Below are 14,681 nucleotides of genomic sequence, written 5' to 3' on the forward strand. Positions count from 1 at the left end.
TATGGCTAAAAATGATTAGTGGAGGTAGGCTTACACACAAGTAGGAAAAGAGATTTGTTCGGCTATTTTAGGCTTACGGTTAAATAAATAATGTATTCATAAAATTTACAACAAAATGTCGATGACCCCACAAGTATAGTAAGACGAATGTGAATGTGAGTTTGTGTGTGTGTGTGTGTGTGTGTGTGTGTGTGTGTGTGTGTGTGTGTGTGTGTGTGTGTGTGTGTGTGTGTGTGTGTGTGTGTGTGTGTGTGTGTGTGTGTGTGTGTGTGTGTGTGTGTGTGTGTGTGTGTGTGTGTGTGTGTGTGTGTGTGTGTGTGTGTGCGCGCTGCTTGGCTCAGGGCCCGTAGCACGGCTCAATAATGGGCTCCCACGAGACGCCAGCTTGGAAATAATTGATGGCTGAATTTTTTCTCTCTCTCTCCCTCCCTTTTCTCCCCCTCCCCCCACCCCTGCCCCCACCCCTCCCGATGTGCCCCCCCCTCCCCCTCCACTACAGTAAATCCAGACTGTACGCCAGCTCTGTTGTTGTTCTCAGCTGAGTGACTTAATTATTTGGGGTGGGCAGAAGATGCCTATATTTATAGATTTCCCTCATTTATATCGTTCCTTTTTATTTATTATTATTTTGAAAAATAATTCAAATGATATTCGAACTGGGGGGGGGGGATATCATGGGGGGTTCGAATATCATTATTTTGGGGGGGTCGCGGCCTGAAAAGGTTGAGAACCACTGCATTGGACGTTAGAGCTGTGAGACTGTGTGTGTGTGTGTGTGTGTGTGTGTGTGTGTGTGTGTGTGTGTGTGTGTGTGTGTGTGTGTGTGTGTGTGTGTGTGTGTGTGTGTGTGTGTGTGTGTGTGTGTGTGTGTGTGTGTGTGTGTGTGTGTGTGTGTGTGTGTGTGTGTGTGCGTGTGCACGTGGGAGATGTGTTGGTCCATTAGACGGTAGAGAAGTGAAGCGCTTTGCTAATGGCCGTGTGAAGTAGCTGTTAGTGGTAGAGTGTGCGGTGGTGAGAGGGAGAGATAATTGGTGCTACATGGAATACTGAAATATTATCTGTAATAAGATGGATAGACGGACTGGACTTATACTTTATTAAGGACATGAGGCTCCTGGAATATTACTGTAATGATAAGGAGAGCTCCCATCAGTCTGTCAATAAATTGGTCGGGCCTGACGCCTGCATACAGCATCTCTGGCAGGTGGAATTAACCTTGCATGTCCATACATGCTTTTTGTGAAAAGTACCAGCGTGGTGGTGGTGGTGGTAGTGGAACCCTGGGCGGCAGAGAAGAGCTGCTGGTTTTCTCCAAGCAGCTGTTAAATAATTGAAAACAAAGCTTTCTCTCTCTCTACCTTCCCAACTCTGTTGCCTGGGTAGGATTTGATTCACTGAGCGATGTATTGTACACCCAGGCCTGGTTTTCATAGCGCTCTACAGTATTTAGGCTGTGTCCACGACGTGGTGTGAATCTTAATCGCATTCTTATTTGGATTCATATTACTTACAGATAAGCAAGCAGCGTTGATATAATATTGCGTATTCCCCAGTCAGGCACGACCTTGTATCGTTACATTTTCAGCTTAAGAAAATCACCTTGGACAATGAGTGCATGCTTATTTATTTGCTTTATTTATTTGCTCCATATTTATATAATAAGTGTGGAAAACCGGCTGGTGCCTCATTTCCATTTCACCTTGGTCAAGTTTATCGACCCTATCAGAAAAGAGTTTCTGCCAGGCAAACCCAGAAGCAAAGATTTGTGTTAAAGATGTTAGGCTTTTTTACAAGTATATTCAAAGATTTGCACAAATTCTCATGATTTCAAAATATCGTTTTTTTTGAATTGCCAAAGTATAAATGATGTGTAAAGGGGTTAAAATGATTGTGACGCTATAATAACAACATTTTACTGAGGTGAAATGGTACCCCCGTGGACCCCTGGGGTCGCCGGAACCCACACGGCACGGCCCACTTAGTTGTTGTGGTAAAGACCCATTACTTATAGTTACTTTGTAGCACTCCTCCCCGTGGGAGTGGCGTCCCCTTCCCCTTTCCTTGCCCTCACCCCAGTTTTTACTGGAAATAATAAAATATCTACATGGGTTAAAGTTGTCAGTCTTGATTGATTTCAGTCATTTGTATTCTGTAGAAGGGGCGGCATGGCTCAGGGGTAGAGAAACCGCCAATAAGAACACGGGAAGGTTCCCGAAAAGTTCCCAGTTTGAATCCGGGCTCCCCCTGAGTTAGTGTTGAGGAGTCCTTGAGCAAGACTCTGAACCCCTAGTTGCTCCCGGTGAGCAGGTTGGTGCCTTGCATGGTTTACTCCGCCATCGGTGTATGAATGTGTGTGTGAATGGGTGAATGTAATGCACAATCTATGTAAAGCGCCTTGGGATAAAGGCGCTATACAAATGCACCATTTACCATTTACCAAGTCTGCATGTCTTCACTGTAAAAGTGTGTCCCGCACTGACGAGACATCCTTTTAGCATAGTTTTTTTTTTTTTTTTTACTGTAATGGCGTACGATAGTCAAACCTTTTTATTAACCTATTTAGAACGGGTACACATTATTGTGTATCATTGTTTTGTGCTTTAACTATTGAAAAATAGCAGATATACAAGCTCACAGCGCGCCACCGAGTGCCGCGCTGCGAGCTTGTAGATCTGCTATCTTTGAAAAATCGTGAAAATGTGAATTCTGACCCGATTCTATAAGTGTCTTTTGAATCCTTCTAAGATCTTTTGAAAAACCTATGTTTCTATGTCAGCAATCTGGCCAGCCATCGTCAAAGAAAAGGTCCTTTTCACTTAAATGGAGCTCACTTGGTCTGTTCTTGAGAGACTACTATGTCAGTGGTTCTCAAAACTTTTCATGTGAAGGACCCCCAAAATGATATTTATTTGTCCTCGGACCCCCATTCAACATATTTAGTTCCAGGGACCACCCAGAAGCAAAATTTGAGTTACAAACGTTTGCTTTGAAAATACATATATTCAAAGATTTGCACACTTTTTTTTACGACTTTTTCAAAAATAGCAGATCTACAAGCTCACGCCGCGCTGCGAGTCTCTATATCTGCTATTTTTCACTGGTTAAAGCGTTCAATAACTCTAGGCCTAATAAAGTATCGATCAACCTTTCTCTCCTCCTCTTCTCGCCCCCGTGTAGACGATCAGCCGTGCGTTCATGAACGGCAGCGCGCTGGAGCACGTGGTGGAGTTTGGCCTGGACTATCCGGAGGGCATGGCCGTGGACTGGCTGGGCAAGAACCTGTACTGGGCCGACACGGGCACCAACCGCATCGAGGTGGCCAAGCTGGACGGGCAGCACCGCCAGGTGCTGGTGTGGAAGGACCTGGACAGCCCCCGCGCTCTGGCCCTGGACCCCGCCGAAGGGTGAGCGCTGCTTTGCCCATTTAATGAATACGTTCTCATCCCGCGAGGGAAATTCAGATATCGCAGCCCAACCCAGCTGCTTTTTTTCTCCAGCTTAACCCAGCTGAACCCGGTGCTGCCCACAAGGAGCGCAGGGGAGAGGGGAGCAGTGATAGCTGGAGCGGGGGATCGTACCTGCGACCTCTGGGGCCTCCGGAGTCCTAGGTGTGGACACTAACCACTCAGCTATCACTGCTCTAAATTTAGACCAGTTTACAGTTTACAGTTTACAGTTTAGGCATTTAGCAGACGCTTTTAATCCAAAACGATTTACAATAAGCAGATAAAACATCACAATAATAAACAAGATAACATGTCAGTACAACAACAGCAATATAACACATGCAAATGAATATCTATAAAAAAAAAAAAAACAATATAATCCGTAAAGAAAAAACGTTTCTAAAAAAAACTAAAAACAAATGCTAACTAGCTTCATGTATGGTCATTGATTTTTCCAGTAGTGCTAAGGGTTTAGGTGGAGTCTGAAAAGGTGAGTCTTCAGTCCACGGCGAAAGCTAGCGAGTGAGTCCGTTGTTCTAAGTGCGACAGGGAGTTTATTCCACAACTTTGGGGCCAGGAGAGCAAACTGTCTTGGACGAGTGGAGTTTTGTCCCCAGATGATTAAAGGGATATTCCACTTTCAACAGGGAAACAGGGGAAGGGCTTCTCTCCCCACACACACACCCATTGTAACTTCAAACGTCATTTTAACCATGATAGATTCATTAAAAACACCCATTATTTTTTCCGGTGACTCATACTACCCTCCTAATACGTGAGCAGGCCGTGTTTTTACCATAATTATTTTCCTTTATTTTTAATTATTTGGGAAAATGGAAAAAATGAAATACAAAAAAATATTATTAAAAATAAATGACAAATGTTATATTGGAAAAAAACACGGCCTGTAGCGTTTGGGGGTCCCCAGTTAAAATATGATTATTTTGGGGGTCGTGGCCTGAAAAGGTTGAGAACCACTGATTTAGAGGACCTGAGGCCGATTTGACTGACTGACTGACTGACTGCGAGATCAGCTGTCACTGGAAGCGCTCTGTTAATGTGCTGGTTTCATGATGGTTCCAGCAGGTCTTAATAGCAGTGTATCTGAGCCTGCGTGCAGCCAACCACAGAGTGGCTGGATTACTGATAATGGTACCAGGGAGAAAACAGGCCAGTTCTACAGTGAGCTGTTTTAATGGACCAGGCCAATGTTCTCTGAACTCCAAAATGAAATGAAAAACCTCTGTTGACCCTCGGCTCTCTGCCTTGGCAGGAATTTTGACAATCCAGTTTTTAAGTGGTGGGAAGGTTTTCTGCGCTGTTTTTTTATGCCCATTGTTTCTGAAGATTGATTAAATGTTTTGTAATTGTGTGGGTTTTATTTGCTTGTACATCTAGATCGTCCTTTTAAAAATTCCACGTGTTAATGCCAGTGATGTAAAGTAACTATGTACATTTATTAAGTACTGTACTTGAGTAAAATTTTGAGGTAATTGTGCTTTACTTGAGTATTTCCAATTTCCAATACTTTTACTTCTACTCCACACATCTAGGATCCAATACTGTACTTTTTACTCCACTACATTTATTTGAAAGCGTTAAAGTTACTAGTTACCGTATTTTCCGGACTATAAGGCGCACTTAAAAGCCTTTAATTTTCTCAAAAAACTACAGTGCGCCTTATAGTCCAGTGCGCCTTATATATGGATCATTCATTGACATTGACATTCCCTTTAGCACAGCTCCATCTGTTGGATGCATAGCAACGGTAGCGTCTATTATGTGCGCCTTATAGTCAGGTGCGCCTTATATATGAAAACAGTTTGAAAATAGACCATTCATTGACAGTGCGCCTTATAGTCAGGTGCGCCTTATAGTCCAGAAAATACTGTACTTTGCAGATATAAATTATAATATTATAAAACATACAGTGCATAAACCACTTTAGCCCTATTTTATACCTAGGCTATTTGAAAATAGTGCATCGCAACATGCTGTGCGCTTGTAGATCTTCTATGTTCAAACATTTTGTACTTTTACTTTTGGTACTTTAAGTATATTTTGATGCCAATACTTTTCGTACTTTTGAATTCCGGACATTTACTTGTATTTCTATATTGCAGTATTGATATGGATTGATTTGGGGGGGGGGGTTGTATCTGATCCAGTAGCAACTATTATTTTAATAGCCGTGCTTTGTTTAGTTTTTTTCTGTGCTAAATTCTTTGGCGGTTAGCGACATGGTTATTTTGGGTCGGGCCTCTGGTGTCGATAGTTCTGAGGTGTTGGAGGACGTCGGTCTTAATGTGCTGTTGAGCGGCGCTCGCCAAGCGTCTCACACGAGAGCACAGCAACAGCCAGGGGCGTCACACCAAATTCTGGGCCCTGGGTACAAGGATTCACTGCGGGCCCCCCATGAATGTTAACTATTGAAAAATAGCAGATATACAAGCTCACAGCGCGGCACCGAGTGCCGCGCTGCGAGCTTGCATATCTGCTATTTTTGAAAAATCGTGAAAATGTGTGCAAGAAACCTATGTCAAGGACCCCCAAGATGATATGTATTTGGCCACGGACCCCGATCTCAAAATATTTAGTTCCAGGGACCCCCCAGAAGCAAAATTTGAGTTAGAAATGTTTGCTTAAAAAATACATATATTCAAAGATTTTCACACATTTTCACAACTTTTCAAAAATAGCAGATCTACAAGCTCGCAGCGCGCGTTGTGAGCTTGTATATCTGCTATTTTTCAATAGATAAAGTTATTAGGGCCCCTCCACCTTGGGCCCCAGTAACTCAGTCCCACTTTCCTACCCCTTGTGACGCCCCTGGCAACAGCGTGGCAGTTGGACGCAGTTCCTCTCTGCTTTCAACACACTGCTTTGAGTATAGCGTTGCTTCTCACAGCCAGGGACGTGCTGGCCATTGGGAAAAAAGCGGGACAACTCCCGAACGGCCGGTTCATTCCAGGCCGGTCCAGGCCGGCCACTAGGAAGAAAATAAAAATAAAATGTCGGCCTTCGTTCCATTTTGGGGGCTGGGCGGCCAACAAAGTAAATTGTCTCTGTCGGGCAGAAACCTCATATCTCCAAGTTTCAAGTGAGTACATTTTTTCGCAAAGCAAAGCCCTGCTTCATCATACAAGGCTGTCGCACAAAAGTAGTGAAAACAGTCGATCTACAAGCACACAACGCCTTGCACCGCGACAACAACGAAATATATGCCTAACTCATGTAATTGGCCCACTGGCTTGTCACTTGTCATGATCTGAAATGGCAAATCTTTGAGTAGCAGCAGCGCTATAGAGAGATCTCTCTCTATAGCGCGCAATGAGGGCCTCTCCAACTCTTTTTCCCGGGCTGAATCAGGGGCCCAGCACGTCCCTGCTCACAGTGGCTTGTGAGCATGTGCAGTAGATCAGTGGTTGTGAGCATGTGCAGTAGATTAGTGGTTCTCAACCTGTGGGTCGGGACCCCCAGGGGGGTCCCCAATTTATTTCGGGGGGTCCCCAGATGATTACCGTAACTTAATGTGCAACGTTGTTTTCTCACTCGACAGTAAAACAAACCAACATAAAGTTTAAGTGTATAGAGGGTATCTGTACATTTCTAAAGTGATTTATTTTGGGGGTTGGGGCCTGAAAAGGTTGAGAACCACTGTAGTAGATCAGTGGCTTATGAGCATGTACAGAAGGTCGTCTGTCTTCTGCATACAACCAACGACGCCATCAAGGCCTGCCGAAATACTTTTTTGTCGACCAAAATCGGCTAGATTTAGTCGACTAAAATCTAACGATTTCGAGTCTACTAAAACTACTAAGACTAGAACTATTACTTTTCAGAGCACTGCTTTTTTATGCCTTTTATTGTTAGGTACAGTAGGTTGACAGGAAAACGGGAGAGAGATGGGGGGGTGACACACAGCAAAGGTCATCAGGATCGGGACTCGAACCCGCGACACGCTGTCAAGCCGGACTACCAGCCCAGGTGCCTGGACCACTACGCCAGTGGCCCAGGCCTAGATGACTAAAACGAAATGAAATTTCATTCAAAAGACTATGACTGAACTGAATCCAAATTTGCTGTCACAATTAGCCAGTAGCTATGCCCCTCCCCTGAAAGCTTTTGTCCAATGCTAGCTTAGCAACCGGCAGCTTGCCAATTTTCACGATTTTTCAAAAATGGCAGATCTACAAGCTCGCCGCGCGGCACTCGGTGCTGCGCTGCGAGCTTGTAAATCTGCTATTTTTCAATAGTTAAAGCATAAAATAATGATACACGATAATGTGTACCCGTTCTGAATGGGTTAAGACTGTTTCTGTGCTTGCTTTTATTTTATTTCCTTGCCCCTAACAGCTTCATGTATTGGACGGAGTGGGGGGGCAAGCCCAAGATCGACCGCGCGGCGATGGACGGGACGGGCCGGATCACCCTGGTGCCCGACGTGGGCCGCGCCAACGGCCTCACCATCGACTACGCAGAGCGCCGCCTCTACTGGACGGACCTGGACACTACACTGATCGAATCGTCCAACATGCTGGGTGAATATCCATGCCCTTTTCATGTGCTAAAGACTGACTACAGGACATTGTGTGTGTGTGTGTGTGTGTGTGTGTGTGTGTGTGTGTGTGTGTGTGTGTGTGTGTGTGTGTGTGTGTGTGTGTGTGTGTGTGTGTGTGTGTGTGTGTGTGTGTGTGTGTGTGTGTGCATTCACGAATAGTGATTTTTAGTATTTAAATTATTCGACCTCAAAGTATACGAATAGTCGAATATTCGACAGGACTGGGCAAACTGTCAAATATTAACCGATTTAGTGCCATTCCCGAGATATCTCGCGAAATGTACTCGAGTATCTGTAGTGCCATTCCCGAGATATCTCGCGAAAAGTAATATATTACTGTAACGGCGGATACATTACCGAGAACAATGGCCGGAGGTCCGGAGACGAAATCCGTCGCTGATTTCGCATCATCACGGCTCCACGAGCACAAAATAGTCCCATCCATAACATTGAGGTGGACGGGGGATCTCATCTTTAATGTCCATTATCTCAAAACTACACTTTAGAAGCTAGGATGGAGGCAGATGCTCGCTTATGTTACACAGTTATAAAAGCTCCCGATCCGCCATTACACAACTCCACGTGGACAAGGATCGGTTCCGGCGCAGGACCCGATGACGTCAGACCGGAAGTGATTGCGCTGTGGACTTCTGGCCTTCAAAATAAGAGTATGGCCGTTAACGGGCCCTGAGTGAGGCACTCTGGACTTTATAATCCGTTAATGTCTGGGGCTCAGAATGAGTTAAGTAAGCAAGAGGCGAACATTGTGAAAATAGCCGATCTACATGCTCATCCGCGAGGCGTTGTGAGCATGTAGATCTGCTATTTTCACAATATTTATCTGCGGAACCGAGTCACATTAAATGAAATACCTACAATTCCAAGTGCTTGTCAGGGTGGTGGTCCCCAGTTCAAATATGTTCTTTTTTGGGTCACAGCCTAAAAAGGTTTGAGAGTTTTTGAGAGGGGTTCCATTTAAGTGAAAAGGACATTTTCTTTGACGATGGCTGGCAGGATTGCTGACATAGAAACATAGGTTTTTCAAAAAGTCTTAGAAGGATTCAAAAGACACTTATAGAATCGGGTCAACATTCTAATTTTCAAAATCTTTCAAAAATGGCAGATCTACAAGCTCGCCGCGCGGCACTCGGTGCCGCGCTGCGAGTTTTTTGAGAGGTTTTTGAGAGTTTAAAATGAGAGACCCTGGTATAGATAGATATTCATCCACCAGGGGCATTGACAACTCATTCTTATGACTTCCTATCTAGCCAAGCTTTATAAACTATACATTTTTTAAAGAGAAAACAATAAACTAAAATAAGCGAATATTCGACTTCGGTGAACAAAGTCGAATAGTGACTTTGATATTCGAATATTTGGTGAATGCCCTAGTGTGTGTGTGTGTGTGTGTGTGTGTGTGTGTGCGTGCGGTAAAGTAACAGAGGTATTTGTACTTTACTGGAGTATTTCCAATACTTCTACTCCACTATGTCTCAGATCCAAATATAGTATTTTTACTCCACTAACTTTAGTTACAACTCACCGTGACACGTTGTTGTGTTGGTATTTTTCTGATTGCATACAAGGTCAATAAGACAAAAGCATTCATAAACTGTGTATGTCAGCCCCCCCAAAGTCTCCGCTCCCAAAGAGCTGCAGATGTTTGAAAGAATAAAATGTAATTGTGTCCAATCTGCTGGATGGTAGAGTATGTAAATACAATATAACTTATACTATCTGTATGGTAGAGTATGTTAATACAATATAACTTATACAATCTGTATGGTAGAGTATGTTAATACAATATAACTTATACTATCTGTATGGTAGAGTATGTTAATACAATATAACTTATACAGTCTGTATGGTAGAGTATGTTAATACAATATAATTTATACTATCTGTATGGTAGAGTATGTTAATACAATATAACTTATACTATCTGTATGGTAGAGTATGTTAATACAATATAACTTATACAGTCTGTATGGTAGAGTATGTTAATACAATATAACTTATATAATCTGTATGGTATAGTATGGCCAAATTGTGATATATTAGAGGCAGACAATGTGAAAATAGCTTATCTACATGCACACAGCGCCTCTCAGATCTGCTATTTTCACAATAGACACGTGTTACAGTGATTGCGCTAGGATTTTTAACTGCCGGTCACCGTGACCGGCATGATTAAAATTTACCGGACATCTGAAGAATATACCGGACATAATCATTTTAATGCATACATTACAAGCAGGTGCACAAACAGCCAATAGCAACAGTTAAAGTATTAGGTCTACTGCATAGTTGGGACTGAAAACGAATTGAATGAAAAAGTATAGGCTAAAAAGAAAAAAACGCTTCAATCTTGCATAAGGGAATTAATTATATTGGACTAATCGCGCTGTTCGCGCAGGCTGTCTGCATGTGGCACACGCACACTGCTTTCACAACAACGTCTTTCTGTTGCATCATGTTTCATGCCAACAATACAATACCATGTCTTGACTTCAGAATAATGAAAAGGTTCATAGATTCATCTGGCCAGCAATTAATCCAATACTCACTGTCGAGTGGTGACAGTGCGTCCATGCGCATGTTATGCAACTTTGGGAGAGTTGAAAAGGCTTTGTTCTTCCTACTGTCTCCACTCCATCTCCTCTCCTCATAACTTCAATCAAGTGTATAATGTTTGTTTATGGGTTGATTGCTGACCGTGCGTGCATTCCTTAATTCCCATGGCTTTACATGCTGTGCGTGCATCGCAAACTGACACTGAAATGAGCGAGCGAGAGAGAGAAAGAGAGAGAGAGAACGGGGGAGCGCGCGGGCGAGCGAGCGAGCGAGAGAGAGAGAGAGAGAGAGAGAGAGAGAGAGAGAGAGAGAGAGAGAGAGAGAGAGAGAGAGAGAGAGAGAGAGAGAGAGAGAGAGAGAGAGAGAGAGAGAGGCAGGCAGCCTGCGCAGAGGAGCAGACAGCGATAATAATAAATGACCATTGGTTTTTCAATCGGTCAGGATGTCCGGGAGGAATTTTATTTTTCGGTCTTGGCCATAAAAAAACGGTCAAATCCGGCAATTCCCGGTCTAACGCAATCTCTGACGTGTTATACAAAATGTTATGCCTCAACTCTTAGTGCTGGTCAGGGTGAGGGGGTCCCCAGTTCAAATATGATTATTTTGGGGGGTCGCGGCCTGAAAAGGTTGAGAACCATTGACCTAGACAACTATCTGACCAGATGGTCAATATTCAATTTAGCCCCAGAGATCTATTAGCTCAATAGTTGAAAAATAAAAATAAAATCAGCACTTGCGCAGGAAAACTGTTCAAATCTGGGGTATAAGAGGAAATTTACATACAGTAGGTGCAGACTGTACTATTAACGAAAAGACGTACAAATAGACGCAAAGTTAAACATAAAAATAAATGTGACGTGTGGACATTTTAATGAATAAACTAGAAGCAGAGCATTACTGAAACCTAAAGTTGAGATAATGGAGGCTGCAAGGTTTCTGCCCAACAGTAGGGATGGGACGATAAGCGATATTATCGTTTATCGTGATAAAAAACACTCACGATAATCGTATCGTGGAGATTTCATTTATCGTGATATCGTCCTCCGTCATGCACTAGGATCAATTCACCTTTTATTTGCCGAGCTGCATATCCAGTACCACTTAAACCCTCTAGAATTGGTAAAAGGTTCGTATAATTTAGGTACTTGATACAGTAAATTTTTCACTCGCTGTCAAATGTCTTTGCCAAGAAATAAACGATCTACAAGCTCACAACGCGACGCGCTGAGACGCATTGTGAGCTTGTAGATCCGCTATTTATTGGCAAATGTTCCACCCCAGGATAATGGATTTTGATTATCGCGATAATATCGTAAATCGCGATTTCTCTTGTCACAATCATCGTGATATGAAATTTTCACATCGTCCCATCCAGGGCAGGAATTTCATGGAGGCCATGAAGGCCATGGCCGTCGTTGCCCCTCAGTTTGGCCTTGTGCCCCTCAAAAAAATGGCATGCCCTGAGGCCACAGTGGCCTCTACCACTTTCTCCTCCGTCTCTGTCTTGCCAACATGTAGACACCAGTGTCTCTTCTCTCTTTCTTGTCATGTAGACACCAATGCCTTTGTTGAGTCCACATTTTTAAACCAATCCAGTATCTTTGATTGGCGCAAGGCTGAGCAAGGATCAGATTGTAAATACCAATTTATTCATTTCACAGCAGATAGTCTACATATTACATTTAAAATCATCCTCAACCCTTAAATAAAATTAATTCTTTCAATGGACCAATATCTTGTTTTGTTTGATGGCCTTCCTGCCCTGACATTTGGCCTTTGTGCCCTCAAACAATGTACAACATTAAAGGCTAAGTGGCCTTGCCCCTAAAATGACGAAATTCCAGGCCTGGTCACATCTCTACCCGACGGCCACGATATGTGCAGTGTATGAGCCTCAACTACGGTATCATATGACAGTCAGAGGAGTATGTTTTCCATTAGTGGATCGTGCGTATCCTGCATCTATATTTAGAATAGAGAGGGGGAGAGGGGAGGGTCGGTGTAAAAAAAAAAAAAAAAAAACAGAAACAAAAGCTGGTTTCCACTAATGCTCTTGTCCTGAAATGTACCCCACGACGACGGGCCCGGTGGAAGAAGGATGGAAACCAGGCGCGGAATTTTTTCCTCGGCCGAGACGACTGAAAAAAAAAAAAGTGATACTGTTATTAGGCCAGGGCCGAGCAGCTACACTGGGTACAGAGGTCCCCGCAACAAGTAGCAATTTTGTGTGCAGAGGAAAATAGCCTCAGCCCTTTTGGCAACGTGGGATCTGGAAGGAAGGCACAGAAAATAGCCTTTCCTGCTTGGCAGATGTTTAGACGGCCACTGGTACTCAAAGTGGGGTCCTTTTTTTGGGGGTTGGGGGGAGGGAGGGTAGCATATAATAATTCCTTGACATGGAAAATGTTGGAGAGCCACAGGTTTCATAGAGTTCAGGAGGAGGCACGCACATCCCACAAAAATAGTTTCAGGTGCAGGACAAAAATACGTACTCAGGAGGAGGAGGAACGTCCTCACACTGAGTCGTAGCTCCCAGGAATAATTATTTATTAAATAATGAAGGACAACGGTTTCCACCTCCTTCGAGGTCTTCATCAGGACCTGATGAAGACCTCGACAATCTGGATAGCCATCGTCAAAGAAAAGATCGGCTATAGATTGTAGAGCTTGTAGATCTGCTATTTCTTGGCAAAGACATTTGATAGAAAGTGAATAAAAGACTATCAAGTACGTACAGTATATTATAAGTACCTTTTACCAATTATGAGGGTTTACATGGTACCGGATATGAGGCTTGGCAAATAAAAGGTGAATTGATCCCAGTGCATGACGGAGGACGATTTCACGATACATTTAATCTCCACGATACGATTATCGTGAGTGTTTTTTAAACGATAATATCGCTTATCGTCCCATCCCTACTCGAGAGAATGGGTCTTATCTAAACCTGTGACGTGACGACAAAATTCCGATTCTCTCTCTCTCTCTCTCTCTCTCTCTCCCCGCTCCCAGGCCAGGAGCGTGAGGTGATCGCCGACGACCTGCCGCACCCCTTCGGCCTGACGCAGTACCAGGACTACATCTACTGGACGGACTGGAGCCAGCGCAGCATCGAGCGCGCCAACAAGACCAGCGGGCAGAACCGCACGGTCATCCAGGGCCACCTGGACTACGTCATGGACATCCTGGTCTTCCACTCGTCGCGGCAGGGCGGCTGGAACGCCTGTGCCTCCACCAACGGCCACTGCTCGCACCTGTGCCTCGCCGTGCCCGTCAGCGGCTTCGTGTGCGGCTGCCCCGCCCACTACTCGCTCAACTACGACAACAAGACCTGCAGCGGTGAGTAGGGGGGCTGTCAACGACGTGACGTTTTAAGCCCCTATCATAGTCCAAGGTGAAGAGCTATCCACCGCAAATTTTAGGTGGAAAGCTTTCCACCTCAAGTCAGAAAATAAGTGAAGGCCATCATAGTCAGTCACGGCCCACGGTGAAGTCCTACCCCGCCTCCCTCTGGTTCAGACGGTCTATGGTCTAGACCGGTCCAGGTCGACCAATCAGTGAACGGGGTGAAGAGCCTATCTGTCTGAAAGTAAAAACAGAGAGATATGTCGGGATTCGCGGTGGAAGCTCTTCACCGCGAGGAATGACGTAACATTATAGTTTTATGACTCAAAAAGACTACACCGCGGTAGATAGCTCTTCACCGCGGTACCGACTCTGATAGGGGCTTTACACGACGATTTAATTGTCACTCAAATAATTGTGATTAACGATTTAATTGTGTTTTCGTTTTGTTGACAATTACATTTCTGTTTTGCTTGTAGGCTTTGAAGGCACATGACAGGCAGATATGAAACATAACCTATATACAAAGAAATTACTAACATATTTTACAACTTTATACTTAAAAAAGAACATTGATAGTGGAAATAGCCGATCTACAAGCTCACAAGCTTGTAGTAATTTTAAATGATGGTGATAGTGATGAAAAGTGATGAGTCATCACTTTGCACAGTTTTGTGGGTGTTTTCTGGGGCCATTTGTAGCCCAAGGAATGTTTTTGTGCAAAACAAATGCTTGCAATGGATTCAGCATCATGA

At 43.9% G+C, this 14,681-nt stretch overlaps 1 protein-coding gene across 1 annotated transcript in view; it reads left to right on the forward strand.

Moving 5' to 3' along the window:
* The window catches only part of lrp6 (low density lipoprotein receptor-related protein 6), a 135,386-nt gene that overhangs the window by 93,301 nt on the left and 27,404 nt on the right, over positions 1-14,681 (forward strand). Inside the window, exons 10-12 of the mRNA XM_080754485.1 lie at positions 3,178-3,404; positions 7,803-7,987; positions 13,594-13,920. Coding sequence (XP_080610611.1) covers positions 3,178-3,404; positions 7,803-7,987; positions 13,594-13,920 — 739 coding nt within the window. The remainder of the gene's footprint in view (positions 1-3,177; positions 3,405-7,802; positions 7,988-13,593; positions 13,921-14,681) is intronic.

Source organism: Nannobrachium achirus (assembly GCF_963921795.1).
Source record: "Nannobrachium achirus genome assembly, chromosome: 23".
Taxonomy (NCBI): Eukaryota; Metazoa; Chordata; class Actinopteri; order Myctophiformes; family Myctophidae; genus Nannobrachium; species Nannobrachium achirus.